This window comes from Equus przewalskii, chromosome 9, assembly GCF_037783145.1.
Source record: "Equus przewalskii isolate Varuska chromosome 9, EquPr2, whole genome shotgun sequence".
Classification (NCBI taxonomy): domain Eukaryota; kingdom Metazoa; phylum Chordata; class Mammalia; order Perissodactyla; family Equidae; genus Equus; species Equus przewalskii.
The window spans coordinates 82,943,412-82,971,103 of NC_091839.1; the positions used below are offsets into that span (position 1 = coordinate 82,943,412).

The 27,692-nt window shown below is 45.1% G+C and overlaps 1 protein-coding gene across 6 annotated transcripts in view; it reads left to right on the top strand.

The window, feature by feature from the left end:
* The window catches only part of ARFGEF3 (ARFGEF family member 3), a 146,368-nt gene that overhangs the window by 63,338 nt on the left and 55,338 nt on the right, over window positions 1-27,692 (top strand). For 2 of the 6 annotated variants that reach the window (XM_070557324.1, XM_070557326.1), the window contains 7 exons: window positions 1,007-1,129; window positions 4,238-4,280; window positions 6,882-6,960; window positions 11,438-11,542; window positions 12,371-12,704; window positions 17,662-17,774; window positions 18,527-19,437. In XM_070557324.1, coding sequence (XP_070413425.1) covers window positions 1,007-1,129; window positions 4,238-4,280; window positions 6,882-6,960; window positions 11,438-11,542; window positions 12,371-12,704; window positions 17,662-17,774; window positions 18,527-19,437 — 1,708 coding nt within the window. The remainder of the gene's footprint in view (window positions 1-1,006; window positions 1,130-4,237; window positions 4,281-6,881; window positions 6,961-11,437; window positions 11,543-12,370; window positions 12,705-17,661; window positions 17,775-18,526; window positions 19,438-27,692) is intronic. The other 4 variants (XM_070557325.1, XM_070557327.1, XM_070557328.1 and 1 more) reach the window with 2 other exon arrangements.

A 27,692-nucleotide genomic window follows, 5' to 3' on the forward strand; every position in this document is an offset into this window, starting at 1 on the left:
CCCATCCCTGTAGCTTCCAGAAGAATTAGAATAAAATGATCATGGTATTTAACATCATCACCATCAAATAAGGGATCTTTGTTTCAAATTGGGATTTCGTGATGCTGCAGCCGTCAGGAGGCCTTCTCAGGCTCAACCTGACGTTCAGACTCGCAAGACCCGGATAGGCCACACCTGACATTCTGCTCGCCCAGCAGGATGTGAGACAGGAGCCAAAGCAGGTCAGCAGGCAGGTGCGGTTCACAGGGGCCCACAGCTGGTCTTGAGCCCTCAGGTATTAGCTGAGGAGTAGGAAGCTGAGAGCCACCTCAGTGGGCAGAGAGCCACCTTGATTAGGAGCACCGAGTTTCAGCTCCGTGGGAACCAACATTTCTGTAACAAGGCTGTGAGCAGAGCTTGCAGAGCTTCTCAGAGGGCCGGAGCAAGGCCAGGAGTCCCCAAGGGAAGCCTAGCCTGTGACCCTACCAGGCCTCATATTGCATTCTCAGTTCTCCTGTTCAGATGCAGCTGGGTCATCTGGCAGTGTTTGACCAGGAGCCATGCCGCCTGGTGACACAGCTGATGAGCACATTTATCAGATTTCTAGGAGAACACCACAGCTGGGGAGTTAATGCAGGGTTAGACTTGTTTAGAGAGCACCCTTCGTAACTCAGCAGTTAATACATTCTGTCCCTCTGTTGCTGTGGAGAAAGCTTTTCCTGATTCATTTCCAGCCACCTGAGTTTGTTCTAGATAGGATTATTTGGCATATCTAACAGTCACAAATTTGCATTCTCCTTTGATGCTCAGAAGAATAAGCTGCTAAGAGGATAAGCCTTAGGAAAATATTACTTTTCCTATGTGCTTGAAAGCAGATTTCCTGGGGATTTTAAATATGTGTAGGACTCATTGATAACTAGTCCTAAGTCAGGCTGACTTTCTATTTAAAGGGTCTAACGTCCTCTCCAGCTTGTTGGTGATGGACTGATGCCTACAGACATGTGTTGCTGTCTTATCTCCCTACCAGGTGTGCATTGAGACATACGTGTGTAGCTGCCACCAGCGCAGCATAAACACTGCTGTGCGGGCCACTCTCAGTCAGATGCTGAGTGACTTGACTTTGCAGTTGCGCCAGAGGCAGGAGAGCACGGTGAGCCTGCGGCGTGCACACGGTCCTCACGGTCTCGCCAGCGTCTGTGTCCACCTGCATGCTGTGTGTGCTGTGTTCCCCTGGCCCCACCAGGGCGGCCTCCTACTGAAACGGGAGAGAGGGCGGGCTTGGTTTAGGAGAACATTTATTTATGTAAATTAATTCTTTAAATATATTTTTGCCTGTTTCATTCTAAAGCTTTGAGAGTTGTTTTTCCATATGGTGTTATCATTTTTTAGTCGTTATTTTAAAATTTATTTTTCTTTTTTAATCATTTTTTAAAACATATTAAAAATTTTTATAAAAAATATTGTGATATATTAACAAATAACAGAAGTAAATTTGAAATTAAGAAAAAAACATAGCAGTTGATTCCGTACTGTGAGGTTTGGTGTGTGTAACTGAAGATTCTGGCGGGGTCTCCTTCACCGGCTGTGCCATCAGTGTTAGGAAAGCTGGGCTTGTCCTCTCTCCGCATGAAGCCCACCAGGGCCTTTTGCTCTAAACTTGAACAGGTTGTCCAAGATGAGCCTTTCTAGCAAGCACGCAAATGTAACTGGTTCTTGGGTATATTGTCTTCTGGGAATGTTGATGAGAACAGTTCCTCTTCAAAATTGCTGTTTTTTCAAAATCTGCCTCTGTAATAATTCAGATTAAAATTATTTTAAAATCTGCAAGAAGTATTTAGAAATGAGCACTTTATTATTTTTTAGAATAGGAAATCTCAATGGCTGTCTGAAACATCTCAAACTAATTTTATGGAAATTAAGATTTCGTGTTTAACTTCAAATTTTCCTATTTTTAACTTCAAATAGTTTCTAATTTTTTGAAAGTCATAGAGTTGAGTGGAACCTTAGAGATGATCTGGTCAGATTCTTTTATTCCTCACAAGAGAGATAAGGAAGATGAAGCTGAGAGAGATGAAAGTGACATCTGAAGTCCATGCTCTCATCAGTGGAAGAGCTGACTCCCGGTCCAGGTGGTTAACATGCAGTCTGGCAGCCCGTGTTGGAAAAAAACAACACTAATCTGAAAAAACAAATACTGATTTTTTTTGTTGTTGTTGTATTTGCTACATCTAAAACCCAAATTTCTGTTAAAGAATTGCTTTAATTTTAGATACTTTTATTACCTTATCTTATTCTTTGTTTAAAAACTATTTCATTTATACAAGGATTTTGAATATGGTGGTATGGGAACCTTATTTTAAAAGAAATTTAAATCTATAAATAGAGAACATATTAAGAGAAAAAAGTATTTTTACTGGAAATCACCTGATGTTTAGATTTCTTATATTAATATACAGTCATGTTCCAACCTTGCTAAATGCCAGTGTGATGAAATACTATAATAGTAATAATATTTTAACATTTTAAGATGAAACATAAATGGGACTTTAGTCTCAAAGTGATTTCAATTGTATTAGTTCATTTAATCTTATCTGTTAAATTCTGAGCAGGTGAGTGTTAGGTTTCGGGTGAAAGACTTGCCTTTTGGCTCATGTTGCTCTTCAGTGAGAACCGTGGCAGGTGCAGCTGTACAGCCCAGATAGAACTGGGTGGTTATCTGCCTCTGTCCCATGTTTTATGTGGCTCCTCAGCTTTGAGGTCCTGCTTGTCACTGACCATCTGCACTCACCCCAGCCAGGGACAAGATCCCAAATTAGGTGGAAAATTAGTATTTCCTGTTATTTCACTTCTACTACTCATGTGGTCCCTGGAGATGTTTCCATGTCCCAGAAAAAAACAATTCTCAGGATGCTAATGTTTTAAGCATTTGTGATGTCTACTACAGGGAAACATATGTTTTGCCACCTAAGAAGTTTATTTTTAAAAAGCTATTAAGTTAAAAAAAAAAAAAGCTATTAAGGTGACTGGTCCATAGGAATGGTGTGGTCCTCTCCCTGAGTATTACCTAGGGAAGATGTGTATAATGTGTAGCGTGACCTGTCACTGAAAAGACATCATGGGCCATCTCAGAATTAGAAAGACTTAACTACAGTGGATGGAAAATAAATCTAGAATACTAAAAGCATTAACATGGAATGTTATCTTCAGCCTAATGTCTATCTGCTCCCCGGCCCTACTGTCAGCACAGATCACCCAATTTGATTTTGTATCCTCAGAAACCCCGAGTTATTATCAGGCTTTACTGTTGGATTATTTAGATGATGAAAGCCATTGTTAAATTGTAAGTTACTAATTTCAGAAAGCAAAAATGCGACATGTAAATGTTTGAGGGATAGGTGGTGGTGTTTCTCTTGTCCTTAAAAATGACTCAAGTGTATATTACTCCAGAAAATGTTGTTCCAGCCATATGCTGAGCCATGGACACTGACATATTGTTTCACAGAGAGTGATGTGGAAGCAGCTGGGTTTGCAAATTAATGAACAGAAAATAATAGAAATATGTGCCCATAGCAAGTTTAAAAAAAGAAAGATAGTGCTGTAGGATGATAGTCAATTAGGATGAAGAGGCCCCCTTCTTATCTCCCAGTGCTGAGAGGGAGGGAGACTGAAGAGCCGCCCTCTAGCTCTCAGCTCGTCCCTGCAGTTCGAGAGCAGTCCTCCTATTGGGAAACTTCCTTCCCTTCCTCTTGTCCCTTCCTCGAGGCTCCCCCTCTACCTGATGGTTCTGGGTCTGCCTGTGCAGCCTGGAGGGTTGTTTGGAAGTCAGTCTGGCCAGGAGCCTGATCCTCCTTATAACTGAGCGTTGCATTCATTAGGGGCCAGTCGAGTATAGTCTGTGACCTTGGGACAGGTTGTTTTCTGTGCAAAGGTAACTCACTTTTTAGGCAGATATTGCCCCAAATCATGGCTCAGAACCCTGGAATCAAAGTGCACCATGGAGCTTAAAGTTCGGGAAGTCTGTGGACTCTGGAATGAATTGTTTTTGAAACTCATAAGCTCAGTTCCAGAAATCATAGTCTTTTTGTAAATACCATGAGTATTAAAATTCTGTCAAGACCTGGAAAGTGCACTTAGGTAAGCTAGCTGAGCCCAGAGCACTCAGATTGGCATTTTGTTTTCTAGAATTTTCTGTTGCCTAAGAGTCGGGAATTTTCTTGCCTGAATCTCCTAATTGGCCTGTGTGTGTCTCCCTTACTAGATAATTGAAAACCCGGATGACCCACAGGAATTCAGGAATCAAGGTATTGGATTTGACTTTTGCTGGTTTGGTTTCAAAAGCATCTATGAGCATGCCTGCTGTGCTTGGTGTTGGGGACGTGAAGATGAGTAGGGCTCTCCGGTGAGCTCACATTCTCCTCAAGCTTCTGCCAGCCCTGCCTTCCCCGTGTCTAATCAGCTCTTGTCTTCCCTGTGTCCCTCACTCTGTGTCACCCACACCCACTCCCATCCCAACTCTGCGAGGGAGGTAACTGCTCACACACCGTCCTGTTGGAGGCTGGCTTTTTTGGTTACTTTGGTTACTAGGTCAGGGTTATTAATCATTAAAATGAGAATTGGATAGATGGTTGTAGAAACCTGACTGACATAAAGTGCTATCGCACCTGGAGTATGCTTGTGAAATACCAATATTTTGATATGAAAAGTGAGTCATCTCACAGGGAATCTTGCAGAAGGACAGACAGCCCAGTTTAAGTAGCAGATGAAATCAAAGTAAGGAACTTTCGTCTGACCCACAGGGAAAGGAAAAATAGAGGTCCATGTGTAACTGACAAGCAGTTTGATTTTTTTTAAGTGTTTGGTAGAATTACTTTCTGAAAGAGATATGAAAAATTCAAATTATATGATTAAAAATTGAAATATGTTTTATTTCAGATTTTATTCAATATTGTAAAAAGTATTGGAAAAGTCTGCTTTTCTTTGATACTTTTGCCGATTAATAGTAGGGAGAAGGAGCGGAGTTGAGAGAAGATGGAAAAGGGCGGGAATGAGAGGGAGAGAAGCAGCCCAGCAGGCCCAGTTAGGAGAAGAGAGCAAAGGGAGGGAGGAGGTGGAGGCTGCCTCCTCCTTTTCTGGCATGCGGCTGAGTGTGTTGCTGACCACTGCCCTTGCTCTCAGGCTGTGGCAGGCGGCGCTGTGGGTCCTCTCACCTCTGCAATCTCGTGCTCCCGCCTGCCTTTCCCTCCTCTATTGATTGCCGTGCCTCTGAAATCTCCACTCTAGTGTGGGGTGATTTTACAAACCAAAACGGAGGTCGACATCCTCCTGGTCAGACACATCTTCAAAAAATACGTGAGTAGACAATTGATGGACCCATTTGAAATTTATCTAAAATTAAGTTTAAGGACTACTTATGGGTATTATTTATTTTAAGCTGTGTTTTCTCATTGTACCTTATCATTTCTCAATTTTTTTCCTACATTTAAGATCATCAATTTTTTTTTTAAAGATTGGCACCTGAGCTAACATCTGTTGCCAGTCTTCTTCTCTCCAAAGCCCCCCAGTACGTAGTTGTATACTCTAATTGTAGGTCCTTCTGATTGTGCTGTTTGGGATGCTGCCTGAGCATGGCTTGATGAGTGGTGCTAGGTCCGAGCCCAGGATCCAAACAAGCGAAACCCTGGGCCGCTGAAGCGGAGCGTGTGAACTTAACCACTCAGCCATGGGGCTGGCCCCAAGATCATAAATTCTTAGGATCATCCACTTCTCTTTCTCCTTCCCTCCTCCAACTTTACTTTTATTTTCTCTCTTGCACTTCTGCCATTTTTTTCTCCATCTTCCCTGGCCTCATGGTCATTAGTCATTTATACATTCATCACATACTTAGCCACGTTTGTGTAGATCTTAGCTGGGTTTTATTATTAAAAAAGAAAAAAATTCTTGTTACTTTACCTGGCCCAACAATTCTGTGAAGTTGGTATTATTTATCCCATTTTGCCAAAGGGAAAACTGATGCTGACACAAGCTCATGCAATCAGCAAGTTGTGGAGCAGTACTTGAACAGATTCCAAATTTCAGCCTTTTTCCAGTATACTCCAGTGCTTCTGTGGGAGTTTTGTTGCTAATTTCTGGATGTGAATGTGTTTGTAGGGAAAATTATGTTTTCTGACATTAGCTGTTGCTCCTTTAACAACAAAGACCATGTCTGAAGATGGTGACTGAATTTGGTTGCCTTCTTTCCCTAGTGTCTTAGTTTGAGTTTGAAAAGCTCATCTTTCTTCCATGCTACCACATTTTGTCTCTCTGGGATACAACTCAGATCTTCTCAGAAGACCTGGAAATTCATGAGCTCAAAATAAAGGATACACAGTCATGTGCCACATAACAACATTTCAGTCAGCGACGGACGGCATGTACGATGGTGGTCCCATAAGATTAGTGCCATAGAGCCTCGGTGTGTGGTGGGCTGTACCATCTAGGTTTGTGTAAGTGCGCACTATGATGTTCACACAACAACGAAATCGCCTGGCGACGCCTTTCTCAGAACATATCCCATTGTTAAGCGACACATGACTGTATAGTCTGCTCGCCTAAATATTGAGAAAATTGTTGTCAATTGCGTTGTTTCCTAAATTAATGAAATCTTGTGTTAAGTGTGAATGAATTTTATAATGAGAAACAATATTATTTTCTTTCTGGACTATCTTTTGAGTGTTTTACTTTAGAAATGAATAATTGTATTTAATTCTTTTCTGTTATCGTTTTGGAGGCCTAAGGAAGGCTCAGCATCTGAAAATCATCTTTTCAGTCTTGAAAGCATCAAAAGCAGAGGATGGGAAGGACTATTGAAGAAGCTTCTAGTGCCTCTGCGAATGTCTAACACCTGTCCCCTCCTCTGTTTGAAGGGTCAACGGTGGAGTCCCTCTGTGATGACCTTGTGTCTGTGCTCACTGTTCTGTGTGAGAAGCTGCAGGCCGCCATCAAGTAAGTGCCTTCACTGTGGTCCTCTCATTCGCCAGTGGTTTATTTATGAAATAACTTGTCTACAGTGTCACTTAAAATTGCAGATTATAGGGACAATGATTCCCCCATTGGAATTCCCCTGTAATTCCTGAGAAATGTATTCAGTGACCTTGGCAAGCCCACATTACCAAATGCTGTTACTGAAGGAGAGAAATTTCTGATGGGAAAATGACACTGTGCAAAGGAGTTAGTCCCTCAAGCGTGGAGCTGAGTGGAAAGAAGATTCGCTAAGAGCTGGTCGATGTGAGGGCAGGTCCTAACCCAGGTGTGTTCCAGCTGTGTGACCCTAAACAGATCTCATCAAACTGTACTGCTCTGTCCTCCTCTGTTGAATGCAAGGTTGGCTGTGTGGCTTTCTGTTTCTTCTACATTTCCTGAGCTTCAGCGCTCACTCACTTGCATATCTTTAAGAAAAACACATTTCTCTGACTTTTGTATACTTTTTGTGGTTTTGCATGCAGTTTAATCAGTGATATTAGATTGTGCAGGTGGTGCCTTCTGTTTCAGCTCTCCAGGCAGTAAGTCAGTAAGATAACTTGTGCATCCAGAGTAAGGCCAAATCACAGAAAGACCAGACTTTCCAAGACGAGATGAGAAGTCTCTACCAGCTGCACCTGTAGTTACCTGCAAAATTCTGCAACACAGGAAGATTCTGAAGTGTCCTTTGAGCTATGAGAGACGCATTAAACTGTTGTTTCCTGGTAACTAGAATATTTGATAGTTCAGCAAACTTTTGCTTGTAGAATTTTGCATTCAGTAATGAGCTGAAAGAAGCAGTCCAGTTGCAAACATGAATGAGGTCTCACTTTGCTGGGAGAATTGCAGAAACTTGTTTTTGTTGTTTTATAAACTCAGGATTATTTTTAAGCTAAGCTTAGAATTACTTTTAAAAGTTGTTGCCAAATGATTTCTACATCAGTGTATTCATTGTTTCTCTAGGTCACCTGCCTATTTTGACCAAATGAAGCTCTTAAAAAATGAAGAGACCTATTTAATATGTGGGTAGTATAAAACCAAAAAGAAATGCCACTTGCCTTCTTCCACAGACCCCTCAAGTTTCTCGCACCCCAGACTCTAGGCAGGGCGTCATTTTCTCTCTAAAGGGATGTGTCTGAAGCAGATGGGAGGTAAATGGCTCCACCTGTGCCCTGCTCAGGCCCCCATCTTTCCTGACCCTGGAGAGCTGGAGCAGATTCTTATCCGAACCCAAGGGCTCCACACCAGCTGCAGTGACCCCATCTGTAGGGTCCCATGGGACCTGATTTCCCTGGGACAGTCTCAGGTTATGCCTGTTGGGTATGGTTGTCATCACCCTCCTTCACTCTCCAGTGTCCTCACTGGGAGAGGCTCCATATTCCCTCCACCCAGCCATGACCATGGTTCGGACCTCGGGAGACCTCTAAGTCCAGCAAGTCATGGGCACCATGCTTTCGGCTACCCTCACTCTGCTGGCTCTGCCATTCCCCTTGTTTTGACACCTGTACATCTTTTACTTCTGTGAGCTAAGCTTGACCCCTCTCCTGCCTTCTGAGTATGTTCTTCCTCTGAACCCACACTGTGGTCAGTACTCTCTACACCATTTCCAAAGTCAAGAGCCCACATCCCTCCCACAGCTTCAGCTCCACAGGGTGTGCCTTCCTGATCCATTCAGTCTCAGACTCAGAAAACGCACTCCAGTGTGCAGAGTGACTCACGTGCCATGGAGATGCAGTATTAATAGAGTGCTGTATTAGATAAGGTGAGTCACATGATGCTGTTTGAGTCCAAGAAATAGTTTATGATGCAGTTAGGAACACTGAGCATCTTACTGAGCACTGAGAAATCTGACTGTCAATTATTAGGAAAGGACATGGCACAAATTTACATTGCAAATTACACACATTAGGAACTAAAAGTCACATGTTTCTGTCAGTCACCGAGAAGGATGAAAACCTTTCTGAACCATGTGACTTGACGATGGGCTTTAAATGGGGAAAACAATTCACGTGAGGCATGTGTTTTTCTAGAGTTTGTCGTTGGACATTGGCTCAGAGATGGCTGTAGGCATATTGTTACTGAGCTTCGTGGTGTTTACAGGAGTCTCGTGGTCTTGCCTAGTTTTCAGGGCAATTCCCCTGTTGTAGTCCTGCCTCCAGAGACTGCTCACTTCGTTTGACTGTAGTCTCTTCCATCACAACTCCCTTACCTAGGATGGTGCTCCACTGCTGAGGAAGCTGGGGTGCACCTGCATGAGCAGCTGTGTCACAGCTTTGAACAAGACATAGTTCGACTGGACACACCCTCTCCCCAGCACTCCATCCGGGAGACTCTAGCATGAACGTTACGTCTCTACTAAGATGCCCTTTCCTTTGGAAATTCTCTCTGGGTCCATCAAGTAGCTCCTGTATGCTCTCGTGGAACCTGTGTCAAATGGTTCACTTGTAGCGCTTCCTGCACAGCACTGTATCTGTTCTTACTTGTCTCTCTCATCCAACAGGAATGAAGACTGTGCTGTTTCTGGTCAGGAACTACGTCTTGTTCAAAGCTGTGGGGAAGCCTGTGGGTGGAGGAGCGTGGGCATATAAAGTGCTTCCCTGGCCCAAGAAAGGCCGGTCATGTCTTCCTTCTCTCCTCTTCCTCCAACCACCAAATTCTTCCAACCACCATCTTCCTCTTGGCAACGGTGACAGCATCTTCGGGACTCAGCCCCTGCCCGCCTCATCTCCACCCTCAGCAGGTGTGGTGAGGGGTGTCCACAGAGAAGCAGAGGGCGCTTTCTTAGAATAACGGCCTTCTTTTCATCGTTGTGCAGTTCTCTGCAGAAGGGAGAGTATTGTAGAGTGCGACTCAGCAGGCATTCTGTAAAGAGCCACATTCTGCTGTTTGCTGTTCATTTTTGGTTTTCTCGTTTTACAGCCCTTTAAAAAAGCAAAGGCCTTATTTGACTCACGGACCTTGGGCAAGATGCTGCCTTCGAGCTGCAGTTTGCCAGCGGGTTTTAGAGCATCATGTTACCTGCACAGAGACTGTGCTGTCCGGGTCTTGAACAGGGCACCCGAATGAGGGACCTTACCTGCCTCCGGTCCTTGTCTGGCACCTGCACAGCCTCCTGCGTTAGGCAGTGTGTGGATTTACTGTCTGCTGTCAGCTTTTCTTCCTTCCTGTCTCCTTAAACTGGTAGTCTGCTAGTCACGTGTCGTGTCTTTCTCTTTTACCCCCTTCTGGGAGTTATTTGAACTTTAAGGGCAATAACCTTCCTTTTGGCATTTATTTACTTTAAATTAGGAGAAAAGTGTCTCAACCAAAAATTTATTTTTAAAAGAAAATTTTTCTTTTTTCTGAACACTCCATTCTATACAGGATTCCTGAATGAATTCTCTTCAAAGTATTTATTATACATTAGTAGTAAATGTGTCCTTGAAAATTAAATTCTTCCTTACCCCTGCCTGTCATCCTTGCCTCCCACCTGGAGGGTAATACTTTCTGGTGGGCTGCGTAGAAAATGTAACCTGGGTATAAGAATGGGCATCCTGTGAAGTTGCCTGTATTCTTACTTGTCTCTAGTGAGGAATCCTCTAACAGTAATTTTAGGGAAAAGTAATTCATTCATTGAAAAACCACGTTGCCTTCAATAAAGAAGAAATTAAATGCTTGTGTTTGACCTATTAAAAGATAATGTGGCAATGGTCTCCTGAAAGGTGTAGATAATTAAACATGTTAGAATTTACCATTTCTGGAATAAGTATGAAATTAGGTAATAATATATCAATATCTGTTCACTAATGGTATCAAATGTACAAATGGCAGCTGATGTAGAATGGTAATGAAATGATAAACAGGTGCAGGAGTGGGTAAAATACGGTCACTCTCGGACCACGCTCAGCTTTTCTACATATCTAAAACTGTTCTGAAAGTAATGTCTGTTACTAAAAACATCATCCTGACTGTTAGTTTGCTAGGGCTGCCGTAACCAAGTACTACAGACCAGGTGGTTCAGACAACAGAGACTCGCTGCTTCAGCTCTGGAGGCCGGGAGTCCAGATCCAGGTGCGGGCAGGGCTGGCTCCTTCAGAGGGCTGAGGAAGGACTGCTCTGGCCTCTCTCCTTGGCTTGCAGAGGGCCGTCTCCTCTGCATCTGTTCACCTCGTCTTCCCTCTGCATGTGTTTTCCTCTTTATAGGGACATGGCCGTGTTGGGTTAGGACCCTCCTTCATGACCTTGCTTTAACTTGATTACCTCTCTCAGACCCCATCTCCAAATAAGGACATATTCTGAGACGCTTGGGTTAGGATTTAGCATATGAATTTGGGGAGGACACAGTTCAACTCAGAACACTAACTCCCCCTCAAAAGAATGAACACTGCTGTAAGGCCTAACATTTCTCCAAGCGTTTCCCACACGACCTCTGACCCTGCCGTCACTGTGTCTGTGCTTGTGTGTCGGTTTCGCTCTTCTGCAGTGACAGCCAGCAGCTGCAGCTTCTGCACCTGGAGTGTATCCTGTCCGTGCTCAGCGGTTCCTCCTCCTCCATGCACCTGCACCGAGGCTTCACAGACCTGATCTGGTGAGTGCCCATCCAGATACCCCTGCCAGCCACCACCCCAAGGGGCTCAGCCCTAGCTGAGTCTGTGGGTCTCTCCCCTCAGCATCCATGACCTACCCAGAGCTTCATCTGCGTATAAATATTTTAGAGGAGAGGAGGGAAGTTGCTTCGGTTAGAGGTAGCAGTTGGATATACAGAGACTGATGATTAAGGTAGCAAAATGTGCGCCCAGGGCCCGTGTCGCTTTGTTCACATCATAGGGTCACAAGACTCAGGAACAAGGAGGTTATTTCCTAGGTTGTTGGTTTGTTCTGAGGGCGTAGACAGGCACCAGAGGGTGGCACAGGGGCACGAGCTACTGAGCCTACTTCTTAGCCTTGCGGCATCTCCACCTCCACCTGAATGCTAGTCCCGCACAGTCTGAGGTCCAGTGGGGGACCCGCAGGCATCCGGGCAGTGGCTCTGGGCTCCGGGCCTGTCAACAGGGAGGACGATGAGTGACATGTCAGAATCTTAGGTTAATGTCTCAAATGAGGGGTATGAACAATTTTATTTATAGCAAAATGAAACTTTATAGCCAACCATTAGCATTTTGAGTCTATTTCCTCACATAAGATGGTTTCTTAATACTTCTCGTGATATTTTATTTAGTTAACCCTAGCTTGAGTTATAAAGAATTCTGTTGGCATACCCAGAAGTGATGGAGAGATATGGAAAACGGGCAGAATGTAGCCACAAGCAGCAGCAGTAAGGAACTTGACTCTCAGTCATTTTTGTGGCATCTGGACAGTATGCATGTTTTATCCTTGGCCTTGTAGTGAAACTTGTTTTCTTCCCTTCTCTCCCCAGGAAAAACCTTTGCCCCGCTCTCATTGTGATCCTGGGGAATCCAGTTCATGACAAAACCATCACGTCTGCTCACAGCAGCAGCACAAGCACCAGCATCGAGCTGGACTCTGCGTCTCCAGGAGTTTCCGACCACGGCCGGGGCTCAGGTTGTTCCTCCACTGCGCCAGCCCTGAGCGGGCCTGTGGCTCGGACTATCTACTACATTGCAGCTGAGCTGGTCCGGCTGGTGGGGGCAGTGGACTCCATGAAGCCCGTGCTCCAGTCCCTCTATCACCGCGTGCTGCTTTATCCCCCACCCCAGCACCGGGTGGAAGCCATCAAAATAATGAAAGAGGTAGGGGAGGCCCTGAAGAATGCCCCCAGGTTTGCCGGGGGGGTCTGAGCACCATGTCTTGCCCACAGGAAGCACTCAGAACACCTTTGCAACCACTTGCTGGAGAGTCTGTAAAAAAAAAAAAGCCTCGCTGGGACTGAATTATACTACACAGTGTCCAGTGACAGGCAGTCTCTTTAGTATGGGAGGTGTGTGTGCATGGGCCGCAGCCGGGCAGGGGGGCAGGACATGCTCACTGAAGCCACGCCATCTGGTGCTTTAAGCTGCGTGCATCTGCCTAGGCCCCGGCTGAGATTCCTTCTGCTCCCTTAGGTGCTGTTCCCGCAAAGAGAGATGCTTATTCAGCTTCGCCAAAATGGGATTTCAAAATGATTTTACACTCAGGTTGTATGTTATCCAAAAAACAGCTTCATCATCTCTGGTTGCTGCAAGGAGTCCCTGGCCCTGTTCCTTCTCGTGCCTCGTCTCTCCCAGCGTAGTGACCCCAAGGAGAAGATAAAGGTCCAGGTCGAAATACCATCCCAGGGGGCCACTTCTTGGCTTTGAGGAGGAATTAGGGTTATTTTGAAGAACTTCAAACAAGGGTTCCTCTGCTTTCTCTCAACCAAAAACAAAAGTGGTTCACGTTTTCGTATTTGTGAACTTGTTCATGAAGGTCAAATTGTATCTGCTTTTGTTACCCAACACCAAGAAAATCAGAGTAACAAAATTTCCTTGTTTATGATTCATTTATTTTAAGCAATATTTGCTACTCACCATTTTCTAAAAAGCTTAATTTGAATTGCTGCTTGCTGTTTTCATGAGATTTGACCATAATGAATAATGGAAAGTTCTGACCCAACGTTTCTAGAAATGAATGAGCAGTTCAGATTTAACTGCGATTAAGAAAATCTGTGAACACACAATAATATTACCATTTTTTCTTACTGACTGTGTGCCAGTGCACTTCACGTATACTATCTTTAATGTTCGTAATAACTTTGTGAGGCGGTGTGTCAGCTCTCACCAGTGAAGAATGTTGCTGCTTTTCCCCATCAGAGCTTCAGGCAACAGAGCTCAAAGGGTCAGGTCTTACTGTGATCGCCCAGGCTGTGAACACAGGACAGCTGTGGAGGCTGTAGGACTACACTCCTCCAGCACCACCCAGGCAGCGGTGGCCCTCGCCTGGGGACCCCCCTGCCCTATTAAGCCTGGAGCCTAGAGGAGCAGGAGTGAGCTTTCCCTGATCAGGTGGGTCCCCAGGAGGAGGAGAATGGAAGGGGCTGGCCACATGAGCTCAGCTCCTTCTCCTGAATCCACCAGTCAGCTCGGACATCCCCCTCCACTGGGGAGAAGGGAAAAGGACCCAGAATTTTATCCCCCTGGATGTTCCTCCCCACAGAAACATGATGCTGGGGAAAAGCAATTTGCCTCCCATAAAGAAACTAAGGTGTCAAGGTGTCAAATGATTTGCCCAGGGTCACGAAGAAAGAGAAAGGGTGCACACCCCTTCTGAGCCAAAGCCCAGGTCTCCTGCAGCACACTGGTCACTGGACTGACCTTCACACTGCAGCACAGATGATTCCAGCAGCTCCTTCCCCTTGCAGGGGCCTGAGTTCAAGAGGCAAGGTTCAAATCCTCTCTGCCACTCACCAGCCAGGGGCTGGTAGCTAAATCACATTACTCTGAACTTAGCATCTTCTCATCTGTACCTAGTAACAAGATGCCAAAGGTTGCAAGTTCAAAATGCGATGAGGTTTGTATAACTGCTTTGTGAGCACGAAGTGGTAAATATTTGATGCACTTATGCTACCCTAAGGAAGAGCAAAACAAGACAGGTGACAATAGCTGGTCCTCATTACCTCCTGCCTGGAGTAGTTTGCCAGCTCCTTGTCTCCTGCCTGCCTGTCTGATTCCTCTTATTTTCCTGGGCTAGTGTTCATAAATCACTACTGTTAACAGTGAGGGCTCCCTGTTCCTCTCCATCAAGTCTGAGGCATTCTGCCCAGTTTGCAGACCCTTCTGTCCTTGTTCTCATTGCCCCTCATTCCCATGACCAGCCCAATTCCATTTGACAGACCTGCCTCATTCAGTTCTCACCTGCCTGCCTTCGTTCCGACTCCCTGTCCCTATTACGACCATGGCCACATCACAGAGTGGAGAGGTTGATACAGTAGCCAGTTGATACAGTTCAGACAGCCGTTTGCAAACTCCCTTGGGAAGATGAGGACAGGCCCGTTTTCCAGATGGGGACGCTGAGGCTCCGTGAGGAGGAGTTACTTGTGAGCGGTAGGGCTGAAAAGGAGTCCAGGTGTTCTGAGTCCAGCTGCCTCTTTGTTGTTAAAATCCCCTCCACTGGCTCTGCGTCGTCAGGCCATTGAGTTTGCTCTTCTTTGACCCCATCCCGCCACTTGGCGATTGATTGTGTGTCCCGTAACACCAGTGGTTTCACAGTACGATGTGGAACATGCTTCTCGTCTCTTCAAATGTAGTTGGGTTCATTGCTTTTCTGAGCTTCCCCTGGGGTCTGCACCACTGAGCTTGAGTCAGAAAAAGTGTTGAATCGGTTCTGGATGGATGAGGCTGGCCCTGGAGGCAGGATGTCTGCACAGAGGGTGTTTCACCAGCAGCAGCCTGTCTTCCCTCCGAGCTGGCAGGCCCTGGAGCTGCTGCCACCTAGAGCCCCGACCCTTGAACACTAAGCCTGTGTGTGTCCGGGCTATGTAGGGTCTAAATGTATTTTCAGTGGACTCTTCTTTACCCTGCAAAGGAAGTTAGTTATGCTTTCCCCTTTTTACAGATTTTCTAGCTCCCCAAGGTCGTTTGCAGGGCAAGGCTGGGGTTAGAGGCCTGCCCCGAGCAGCATGTGTGGGCGGAGCTGCCCGAGGAGCATGAAGGCCAAGGTGGGTGGGTTGTTTTGAAGCAGTGCCTCCGTTCATATGGCGGCACCAGCAGTGTGGGAAGGTCGGTAACCTGGACACCAGCTGTGCTGGGTTTGTGCACAGAGGAGCCACCAGGCGTCCGGGGTGTTTGCCAAGCTGTTTGGACGTTCAGCCCTGGGCGTGTTATCTCCCTACTCTCTCTCTCATCTGCCATACACGCTGTGCGCCTGTCAGAGACTTACAGGACGTTTTGTTTTTCAAAGGACATTTTCTTTTCTGTTTCCACTTTCCCAAAAAGATAAACAGTAATCAAAAAGCACACCTTGCTTCCCTTTCTCTCACCCATGTTCAGCATTAGAAGGCCTTCCCTCTTCTTCATCACTTCCCAACCACTGCTGCCACATCTGCCATCCCACCTGAGAAAGCTGAGATAAACAAGTCTTGCCTTTCTTTAAGTATTTGTTGCAGGTTCTTCAGGAGCCTAATCACTCAGTCCCCTTTCCTCCAGATTCTGAAACAGCTGAGAAATAAGCACTAAAAGATTAATGTGGGAACTAATATGTATCATCTAATTTCCTAGGGTAAACTCAGATTAGAGAGAGAATGGGATCCCAAAGGAAAGCGAGAGTGCCCACTCCTACCCCTAAAATGCGCATGCCCTCCCAGCAAGCACTGGAACACCCCTGGGGTGCAGCCGGGGAGAGACAGGGATTCATCTCTCTCCCTCCTTTTTTGATGTGAAAGAAATAAAATGTGGAGAGAAAAGTGGAAGCTTCATTTCTGTGCCTCCAGCACTGCAGAAGTTCCCAATTTCTGGAGTAAGAAAGAAATGTGGGAAGAGGGAAAACAGAATGCCCTTAAGATAGAACTTTTTCTGCTTAATATGCTGTTTTCTGTGAGTATAACTTGCTTTGAAAATAATAGATATAGCAATAGGATGTCCGTTCCACTACAGTTAATTAACCTGTCTTTCCTTTAATTAATTTAGCCTCAGATTGAAAGTTTCTGTAAAGACTTCTACCATATGGAAATAAAAGTTAGTTAGAACTGAACAATTGTGAAAATTCCATACATGAAAACTTGTGGGATGCAGCCAAAGCAGTACCTAGCAAGATATTTATAGCTTCAATTGCTTATACTAAAAAATAGAAAGCCTGAAATTAATGTTCTAATTCTCCCGCTTAGGTAGTTGGAAAAAGAAGAGCAGATTAAATTCAAAGAAAATAGAAAGGAAAAATAAGTATAAAAACAGAAAGTAATGTGATAAAAAGCAAATATAACATAGTGGATCCATAAAGTGAAAAATACCAGGACTCTATAAAGATTAAGAACATTGGAAATCTCCTGGCAAAAACATTTGGAAAATTTCAGAAAAGGAGCAGATGAACAGAGATAAGGACAGAACACACGTAACTGGCTGCCACAAACTGGGGGGTACTGAGAAAGAGACTACGGCCATGACAGGCAACTTGAAACTCGGATAAAATGGGTAGATCCTTAGGAAATCACTCAGCTGTTAAAAAGTTGGCCAAAGAGGAAGTTGGAGACCTAAATAGTCCTATAGTCTTTTAAAAGAAATTGAATCAGTAGTTAAAATCTTTAAATTAAAAAAAAAGTCACTGACCCCATACAGCTTTAGAAACGGTTGGACCAACTTTTAATGACAGGTAGTTCCAGTGACGTGAACTTTCCCAGAGGATGGAAGGAGGAAGTGCTTCTCAGCTGAGTGTTTAAGTTCGTTTTTTAAGTAAAGCCAACTTAAAATACTTGATAGCAAAATGACAGAGACCCAATCTCACTACAGAACATAGATGCAAGTCCACCCAGTTGTCTGCTGGACAAGTTTTTGGAACAGGCCCCAGAGGATTTTCTTTGAACCAATCCTGACCTGGGGAGCTGTGAACCCAGGGCACATTCCGTGTCAAGAAGCAGCCACATCAGTGTTATTAAGATTTACGGTTCCGAATAGTTGTGTTTCTCCTTAGACTTTGTCACTCAGTAGAGAAAGTACGTGTTTATTTGATCTCACAATTTTAAAACCTTATACTTTTTTATGATACTCACTTTTTGGTTATTTTTTTCCCTTTTTCTTTAAGCTACTTGGGAGCCCACAGCGTCTCTGCGATTTGGCAGGTCCCAGCTCCACTGAACCAGAATCCAGAAGAAGATTGGTTTCAAAAAGAAAGTCTCATCTGGATCTCCTCAAACTGTATGATACATTCCCCTTTTTGGTCTGTGTTGCCTGGCGAAGACTGCTTCTCTGAGCAGTCTAAAAACCTTGTCTCCACATCCCTTGTTTTGCGTGAACCTGTGTGACGTGGAGTGACAAACCCACAAGCCATCCGAGAAGTCTTACTTCAATTTATTACCATGATACAACTTTCCATATTTTCTTGTTGACTTAAACCCAATGCACAAAATGAAATGTACAGATTTATTCATTGGGGTTAGTTTAGGGGAAAACTCTTTGAATTACAATACTGTAGCCATAGGATTCCTGTACATGCAGCTCCCCTTTACATGTAGAGAAATGAATATTCTGATTTACAGTCATTTTATTCACATGCATCTGCTCAGGAATATGTTATTTTGTAGAAGATGTCCACATTATCACATAGCCATAACTATATTCTGTTTGAAAACTGAACATAATATAAAAGTGAGGTTATTCATTGCCTGTCCTTGTGAGGATTATAAATTCCTGTCCAGAGCTTCTGTTTGTTCCCAAATAAGCCAGCCAACCAAGAGACAGAGTGATCCAAGGTGGCCGCTTTACCCAGAGGTGTTCCTCTGCCAGCTTGAGCATATTTGTTTCATTGATTTTCGGTTTTTTTGCCCAGACCATTTAGTTTCTTGTAATTTAGAGTACCTGTTTTGAATACTATACTGTTCACCAGTCTGACAGTTCTTGTTTATTATAGAACATGTACTGATGCCATTTTCCCCTTTGAACACCTTTAGCATCATGGACGGCATGACCGAAGCATGCCTCAAGGGTGGCGTCGAAGCTTGCTATGCCGCCGTATCCTGTGTCTGCACCCTGCTTGGGGCCTTGGATGAGCTCAGCCAGGGCAAAGGCTTGAGTGAAGATCAGGTCCAGCTGCTGCTGCTGCGTCTCGAGGAGCTGAAGGACGGGGCTGAGTCCAGCCGGGACTCCATGGAGATCAACGAGGCTGACTTCCGATGGCAGCGGCGAGTCCTGTCCTCAGAGCACACACCCTGGGAACCGGGGAATGAGAGGAGCCCAGACATCAGCATTAGTGTGACCACAGACACGGGCCAGACCACTTTGGAGGGAGAACTGGGTCAGACTACACCTGAGGACCACTCCGAACTCCTCAAGGACGGGCTCAAGTCGCCAGCTGTCCAGAAGAGCAAGGAGACCCTGGGTAAGGCATCAGAGCCAGAAGCAGTGGACCAGCCAGATGTGGTGCAGGGAAGCCACACGGTCGCGTACCCTGACATCACTAATTTCCTGTCGGTGGACTGCAGGATGAGGTCCTACGGATCAAGGTATAGTGAGAGCAATTTCAGCGTTGATGACCAAGACCTTTCTAGGACAGAATTTGATTCCTGTGACCAGTACTCGATGGCAGCAGAAAAGGACTCAGGGCGGTCTGACGTATCGGACATCGGGTCCGACAACTGTTCGCTTGCTGACGAAGAGCAGACCCCTCGGGACTGCCTGGGCCACAGGTCCCTGCGAACCGCTGCTCTGTCTCTGAAACTGCTGAAGAGCCAGGAAGCCGACCAGCAGAGTGCCAGGCTGTTTGTGCAGTCACTGGAGGGCGTCCTTCCTCGCCTCCTGGCTCTGCCTAGCATGAGGGAGGTGGACTCAGCCCTCCAGAGCTTCGCCTCTTCCTTCTGCTCAGGTTTGTAAACATCTGCTTTGTAGTCCGTGAGTATTCAGAGCCTCTACCTTAATGGAGTTACCGTCGTGCATGTGGTTCGAAGTGCTCACAGCATCTTGAGGAATCTCTGGGTGTCTTCTGTTTGAATTGCACGGCAGTCGATGGCTAGAGTGGGCTGTGAGGCTGATAAGGGCGTTTGGTTTGAGAAGGCGTAAGGGGTGGCTGCCTTCTAGGAAGCTGCTGCTAAAGGGAGCAGTGACCTGTGGTTCTCAAAACACTGATTTCTTACTACGCTTCTCTGCCTTGGTGTCTAAAATCGTAGAGCTGTGCACTTTGAGTAAGTATATCAATGTGCACACTGTTTTGAATGAGGTTTTGGATCAGGTGCAGGCTGTCCTCTCAATAGATTCTGAATTCCTCTGAGCTTCCACACAGTGTGATTGTCCACTGTATTGTGATAATGTCACTTTCTCCAATCAGACCTTTCCTGTCTGTGGAATGGTAGTGTTGTAACCTAGCCCACGTTTAAACAGGGGTACTGTCGAGGATGTTGGCCAGAGTGCACCAGAGTTATGCTAGTTTTATTGAAGGGCAGAAGATAATCCCCTAAGTTTTGGTGGAGGAAGGATGTAAAGAATACAGGCAAGTAGCATCTCACACAGTGAGTAATAAATTTAAAGATAGTTTTCTTGAAAGGTAATACAGAAAGCAAGCAACTGGTGGGTACATAGAATTTATGGCAGGAGTCAGTGATTGCCTGACCCTGGTTGTCAGCTGTCCTCTCCCTGACAGGGAGAAATCTCTTGATCTCAGGGCACTGAGGCAGGTGGACCTCCCTGGGCCTGTGCTCAGATAGAAAGGACTAACCTGAGGACCAGCACCGAGCCACACAGGCCCAAGGTCGCCGGCCGCTCCTCCACTCGGGCCTAGGGCATGTGTGTGTCATCGCACTGCCTGCCTTCCTCGTCCACCTTCCCTCTCTGCTCTCAGCTCTCGAGAGTGCGAGTTACAACACCACGTCTAACACGTTTTTGATCTTCCAACAAAGAACACATCATGCACACACAAAAATATCCCGGCCAGTTACTGGAACTTAGTAGAAGCTGACTGCTGTGTTGTTAAGAGGTCGCTTAATACGTATCTGTAAGAAGCTGACCAGATTGTCCTCTGTCAAAAGGACAAGAAAAAAACACTCCAATCCAGGTATGTGTCAGGAAGAACATTTTTTGTATGAGAATGATCCAGAGTTGTAGCCAACACCAGAGGAGACAGAGAACTTCTAATCCTGGACTTCTCAAATGGCCCCCTGGCTGGCCTAGAGGGTGTAAAGAGACTCATGTAATTTCTCAGCTTTCCTAAATGCACTGTGATTCTTTTCAAGACATGAAAATACCAATTTTTAAGGCTACTCAAAATATTTTCTCAACATTTTTCCTTTTGGAATTAGATATAAAGGTGAACTTTAGATATTTTATTTGTGTGAAGGAACACACATACACACAAAAGATTCATATGTTTCATTGGAAGACTAGGAAAATGTATAAATAGTCTTCTTAAAGTTATATTTCTCCCTAGTATCTTTTATACTACCATTAAATCTTTTATACTATCATTAAATCTGACGTTCTTTTATTGAATGTTCATAGTGTGTGTGTTTTGTGTGTTTCTTTCTCCCCTTCTGTGTCTGTTTCTCTGTCTCTTTTTACACACACACACACACACACACATCCTTCTTCAGCCAACATTTATAGAGAAGCTTCACTGTGCCCTGTGCTGAGGGTCCCCAGATATGCGTTCCAGACAAATGATTTGTCACAGTGGTAAAGACTGACTTCCAGGGGGCCTGCCTCATTTCCTATGAGAATTAGGAAACATAATTTTCACAAGGTCTTTTGTTAAATCTGAGGCCAAAGCAAATTCTCACATTTGCGTTTTTGTGCCTTACAAATCAATAATTATTTATAAGACATGCAAAGCAGGGCTTGAGTGAATGTTTTATGGGGCCCCATGAATGTGTAAACTGCTCAAATTTTAGAGGTCTGTGTCCCATGAGACCCAGTATGTTATGTGAGGCTGATTTTCACATTAGACATCAGTCCATTGAGAAGAGGCTTCAGACTGTTGTGCTGTTTCCGAGGACAGCTTTCATGGTAGTGGGCTGTGATTCAGTCAGTCACTTGTCTTTTCAACCCTAGTGACCTCCATGGTGCTTTTCCCAACTAGGAGCTGGTCTGTGTTTCTGAGTACGACCATCACTCTGTGGTCCTGCTCCCAGTAAGCTAACTCTCCCCTGTCACTGCTGTGGGTTAACCGGTCACGTTGCCTGTCGCTGTGGTCAGCCGCTCGACGCAGGCCTGGGGCCACCTCTGGGCTGAGCAGAGCTCCCCTGCCTTCTGATGTTGCCTCCAAGATGAGAGATTGGTGAAGGGCAGCTCTGTGCTCCATGGCAACACGGGCTTTGCTAGCCTTCCTTTATTCCCCACAAAGAAGTTATGCAAGTGAAAATGGGAAGGGAGAAGAGCAGAGCCTCCGTCAGTTATAAACCAGATGTTTTACTAATTATTTAGTTCAATGCCAAAGGCTTCAAACCTTATTTTGCTAAACTCTCTGTCAAGCATTGTCCCTGACCAGGTGCCTGTTCAGTGCCCCTGGCTGAGAGAGGCTCGCTCCACATTCCCGGCATGTGCAAGAACCCCTGTCCTCAGACAGCTAGTGTCAACTGGACCAGACCTCTTCCTTCCCCGTGAGTCAAGGGAGCCTTTCCTTTGAAGGCAGTATGAGGTTCTTCTGGTGGGTTTATAATGGTGGTACCAGATGGAAGCTGTGGTCACTGTAGACACACCGCCCTGATCCTACATGGGACACACTGGTGTCCAGGGGATGTGGCTCCTTGGGGACAGAAAGGAACAGCCAGCCTCACACACAATTGATGGAGGGATATGGCATTTGGCTGTGGGATTGCTGTTCCTTAGACTGGTGTTCACTTAACCATCTTGAGACTTACTGCAAGGCTTATTACAAGCAGCTTGATATTTATCAAGTACTGAATTTCATACAAGATAGTCTAGCAAGTGTGAATCTCAGTCATCCAAGAAATATCTTGTTCTATAAATTAAAACATCTTTGACTTCAGACCCCCAGTCTGCCTAGCCGGTGGCACACTTGATCTCTGCTGTCCCTCAGGTCCCCAGCCCAGGGTCTAACCAGAGCTAGAGCTTTCCTGGCACCTGGACAGTGAGCCCCTGTCCCACTTCACTGCTCCCCAGGGGGCCTGGGACTTTGCCACCTCCCTGCTTGTGGGGGCCCGGGATGCTTTGGCAAGGCTGGGGCCCCATGTGCCATCATACGTCCTCCTCTGGGGTCCTGCCGACTCCCTAGTACTGCCACACAACAAGGAGAAACAGACCTCCAACCTCTCCCCAGCCAGGATCTCCCTTCTCTGCCTCGCTGCTCACTCCCCCACCAGGCGCCTCTGGGAATGGACCGCAGTCCTGGGAAGGAGCTCCGGCTTTGTGCAGACAAAACCAGGAAAGCAAGTCTGCTGCTGCCAGCTTCATTTTGGGGTCTGGGGTTTAAATACCCCCAAAGATGGTAGGACCAATTTACTTCATTGTCTTTGTGGAATACAGAAGGAAAACACAGGAAGAAAACCTCACCTCTCTCAGTAAGGGTTAGGTTTGTTTGCAGATAGCAGAAGACTCAAGTGAATGATTACTTAAGAAAGAAAGAGATTCGCTTTCTTTCCCCTAAATTGTCTGAGGTAGGCCACCCAGCGCTCTCTAATGATCTGGGACCCGGGTGCTTGCTCTTTCTGCCCTACCCCCGCTAACATGTGACTTTCATCCTAAGGTTTTCTCATATACCACGATGGCTGCTGCTAGTGGAGTTGCAGCTTTCACATCATGGTCCAAGCAGGAAGGAAGGGGAAGGAGTGGCAAAAGGCCTACCTTGAGCTGAATAAGGCTGCCTTAAGGAGCTCTCTAGAAGTTCCACATAATAAGCCTCAACTTCATTGGCCTTCCCCAGTTACACAGCAGACAGGGTACATTGCAACCCCAAATAAAATCAGAATTTTGCTACTAAAATAGAAGAGAATGGTTTTGAGTAACAGCTGATGGTTTCTAATACAGCACCATATTTTGTTTTAAAAGCTGAGTGTAGATTCAGAGTCATCCTTATAGTATCGTTAGTCACTTCTATTCTCAAATATTGTTTCAAACAGAAAGAGAATTAAAGGTGGTTTGCCAGGAATTTTGCATAGAGAGAGAGAAAGAGAGAGAGAAAGTGCACTTGAGGCCATACAGTGTTGTCAGGAGCTTGGGCTCTGAAGTCATGATCATCTAACTTCAGATTCCAGCTCTCCCAGTTAACAGCTCTGGGACATGGGCCAGTACTTAGCCTGTCTCTCTGCATCCCTATCTGTAATGTAAGGATAATAGTAGTACTTTCCTTATGTATTCTGATGAGGATTTGATCCAACTCTGCTGTAGTGGGAGTGGCTGAACAAACAAACAGGAAGATCTGCTTGGAGAGTGGGCCATTTAAATGAGTGACATCAGAGGCAGGACATTGGCATGGGGGTGACTCGATTCAGGGTGTTCCTGTGGGAGATAGTGGGCAGAGTAGGGATAGAGGGAATGATAGATGGCATGGTTGTCAAGGATCCAAGAGGACCTGTCATCAGATGAGTTGTCCATCAGGAGGCTGGAGTCATGCAGGATATTGGCAGGAGGTGTCAGCGGGGACAAGAGACCAAAGTCATCCATGAATATGGCCATGTCTGTCATGTCCCACATGAGAGCTTTAAGGAAGAGTGAAAGGTGTGGGCTGACAGCGTGAGCCTCAGATGACGAAGGATGTTTGGTTGGTTGGGTGGGTGGTGGTGGTTAGCTGGTTGGTTGGCTGGCTGATCGGTTGGTTGGTTGGCTTTAATAAAGGGAGGAAGAGAAGTATTCTGGAAGCAGGGATAGAGAATAAGTAGTCTAACAAAACCCTCCTCCAATACCCTGGCATTTGTGGAATATGAAATTTGGAGAATATAATAATATAAAGATAAAAAATAATAACCACCCAGACACTCTCTCTGGAATATCTCAGTGTCTTTTCTTGGAGTCATTTCTCAGCATATAAACGTGCTCATTGATATGCACCTACAGTAGCAATAATAGCTAAGACTAAGGTGGCACTTCTCGTATGCCCTGGATTGTCTGTGTATATTAATTCATGTAATGCAACAGCCCCACAGGGCAGGTCGTATTATCCTCATTTTATAGATGAGGAAACTGAGGCACAGGGAGGTTAGGTAGTGAGTCACCCTAGGTACACAGCTACAAAGTGGCGATGCCAGATGGGAACCTCAGCAGTCTGGCTCTGGAGACCTGCTCTCAACCATCACACTGTGCCAGGGTGGGTGGATGGATAGATCGGAGATGCCCTGGTGGAAAACCAGCCGCAGACTGAGAAACTAGCTCAGCAAATGTGTGCTAGTTTCCCAAGTCCTGATAGACAGATCCCCATGGAAACCTGGCATCTCATTGGCTCCTGGGATTCTCGACCAAGGGAACAGAAACTCAAGCAGCGATTCCTATATCGAAATGCATATGATAGCATTATTTCACAGCAAAAATATTAGAAATTACCCGAATGCCCAAAAATAAAGGAAGAATTCAATGAGTTCTAGTGTAGCCATTTATGACACTATGTAGCCATTTAAAATGATGTTTTTGAATAATATTTAATGATATGGATAATGGTCATAATGTAATTTTTAAAAGAAGGATTCAAAATTAACACCAACATTTAATAATACTTAGAATGGTGTGATTACAGATTATTTTCATTTTCTTCTTTTTCCAAATAGCTAAAAAATTGTTCTTATAACTTCTGTCTTTGGAAAATAAAACAGTGATGTCATATACACACTAGAACCATGGACTTAAAGATGCCTGTTACTGTGCAGGGCTGTATGGTCTATCGAGAGGTTTAGAAAGTGGACCGTGCCAGCATTGCGAGAGAGCCTGAGCATGTTCTTACACACAGTTGCTAGGAGGAAAAGTTGGCATAAACCTGGAAGATATTTTGGCCATATCTATCAAACTTATTATATGTATTTATGGTTTTGGGAATTTATCACACAGACACACTTGCAAAAGTCCTAAAAGTTATTTTATCATTTCACTTTTTTCATTATTGAAAATACATAGATATCCATCAATAGAGCATTGATTAAATAAATCACAAAACAACCATGCAGTGGTATATGCACAGTCATTAAAAAAGAGTGAGGCAGATCGACAGGTGTCGACCTCAAGAGACATCTGAGTATGTTGCTCTCAGGCACCAAGGTGCAGTGCAGGTTGTGTTGTGCGACCTTGTCCTGCTTGCTGTCGGCCCTCCGTAACCACAGGTCCTGTATCCGAAGGGTTCTGCAGCCGTGGGTTCAGCCAACTGTGGATTGAAAGGCCTGTGATGGTTGCATCTGTACTGAACATATACAGACTTTTTTTCTTGTCACTATTCCCTAAACAATGCAGTATAACAACTATTTACATAGCATTTACATTGTATTAGGTACTGTAAGGAATCTAGAGATGATTTAAAGTATGCGGGAGGATGGGCAAAGGTTACATGCAAATACTACTCCATGTTGTATAAGGAACTTGAGCATCTGTGGATTTGGGTATCCGCAGGGGTCCTGGAACCAAACCCCCGCGGGTACTGAGGGACGACTGTATATTTGTTACATAATAAGTATGAACAAGAAAGTGAGTCTTTCTTGGAGGGGCATTATTGGGCCTTGGGAGAAGCAGAAACTATTCTTATTTTTTATACTCTTCAGTACTGGTAAATGTTTTATATCAAGTATTTAATGTGTTTATTTTTTAAAAATCAAGTTATCTTAGACATGGAAGAAACCTTTCAGGGTCATTTATGCTAATCTTGTGTTCAGTCTTTCACTGGTAACCAGTCAAGCAGGTGGCCCATCTCCTGCTCCTGACAGTAAAGGATGTTTTAATTATACAGATAGAGGACGGACTTCAGTTACAGCACATGGGAAAAAGCAAATAGCCAGAAAACATTAAAGGTCATGGTTCCTATAGTTTGTCACCCCAAGTGTGATAACACTTCAGTGAGACCAGTCAGAAGGATGAGCAGAAAACAGGTTATCCATTGCAGAGGGATATGGCAGAGCAGATCCTTCCACAACGTTGGAGGCAGGTAGAGCGTGGCATAGTGCAGGAAGCCAGGGGTTTGGCCTAGAAGACCTTTGCCAGCTCTAGCTATACAGTCATGTGCCACATAAGGGTGTTTTGGTCAACAACAGACCGCAGATACAACTGTGGTCCCATCAGATCAGGACTGTGTAGCCCAGGTGTGCAGTAGGCTGCACCATCTAGATTTGTGTAAGGACACTGTGATGTCCGCACAGCGATGAAATCGCCGTATGACACGGTTCTCAGAAGGTGTCCCCATCATTAAGTAACACATAACTGTGTGACTCTGGATAAATTACGTAACATCTCTGAAGCACTTTCCTATTGGTAAATTGAGTGAGTCATATTTCAAATGAAATAATGTAGGAAAAAAGATTGTTTGTAGAAAATAGAAAGCACTTAATAAATTATAGCTATTGTGATATTTCCGTTATTAATACCACCGGTGAGCCATATCTGGTATAGCAAGAAATGTTATCTTCCTTAAGTTGATAGATTATACCTCCTTTTGTTTGATTCTCAAATTTGCCAGCTCTTTGTAATGTAAGAAATTAATCTGTGCAGAGATAGAGGCCAGTACCAACAGATTGCTCCTAACAAGTCTGACGAGCTATTTTGGCATACCCACCAGCAGTGCCTTCCCGGGCCTGGTCACGTCGCTGCAGACAACATGGTCTGTGTGTCAGCTGCTGTTCTCACTCTCAGGATCTGAGCACGTGCTCATTTTCCAAAACATGTTCCGGGATAAATAGTAGTTGGTTTCAAAAGTTTAAACACCAACCACAGAGAAAGCTGCTTTCTGTTCCCCGGGAAGGAGCCCTGGAACCCACTCCAGCAGGACCTTAGGAGTGCACAGTGCTCCTGTGGACCATCAGGGCCAACACACTGCTCCTGTCCTGACTAGGGGTGTCATTTCAAAAACCCACTCTCAGCCTGACCTTCCTTTTGAGATGCACCTGAGCCTTGACTGCAGAGTGCTCCCAGTAGAGCGTCTCTTAAGGCAGCTGCAGAGCTCTGCAGGGCTTGGCAAAGGTCCCGCCTAGCCTTGGCCTGCCTACGGGG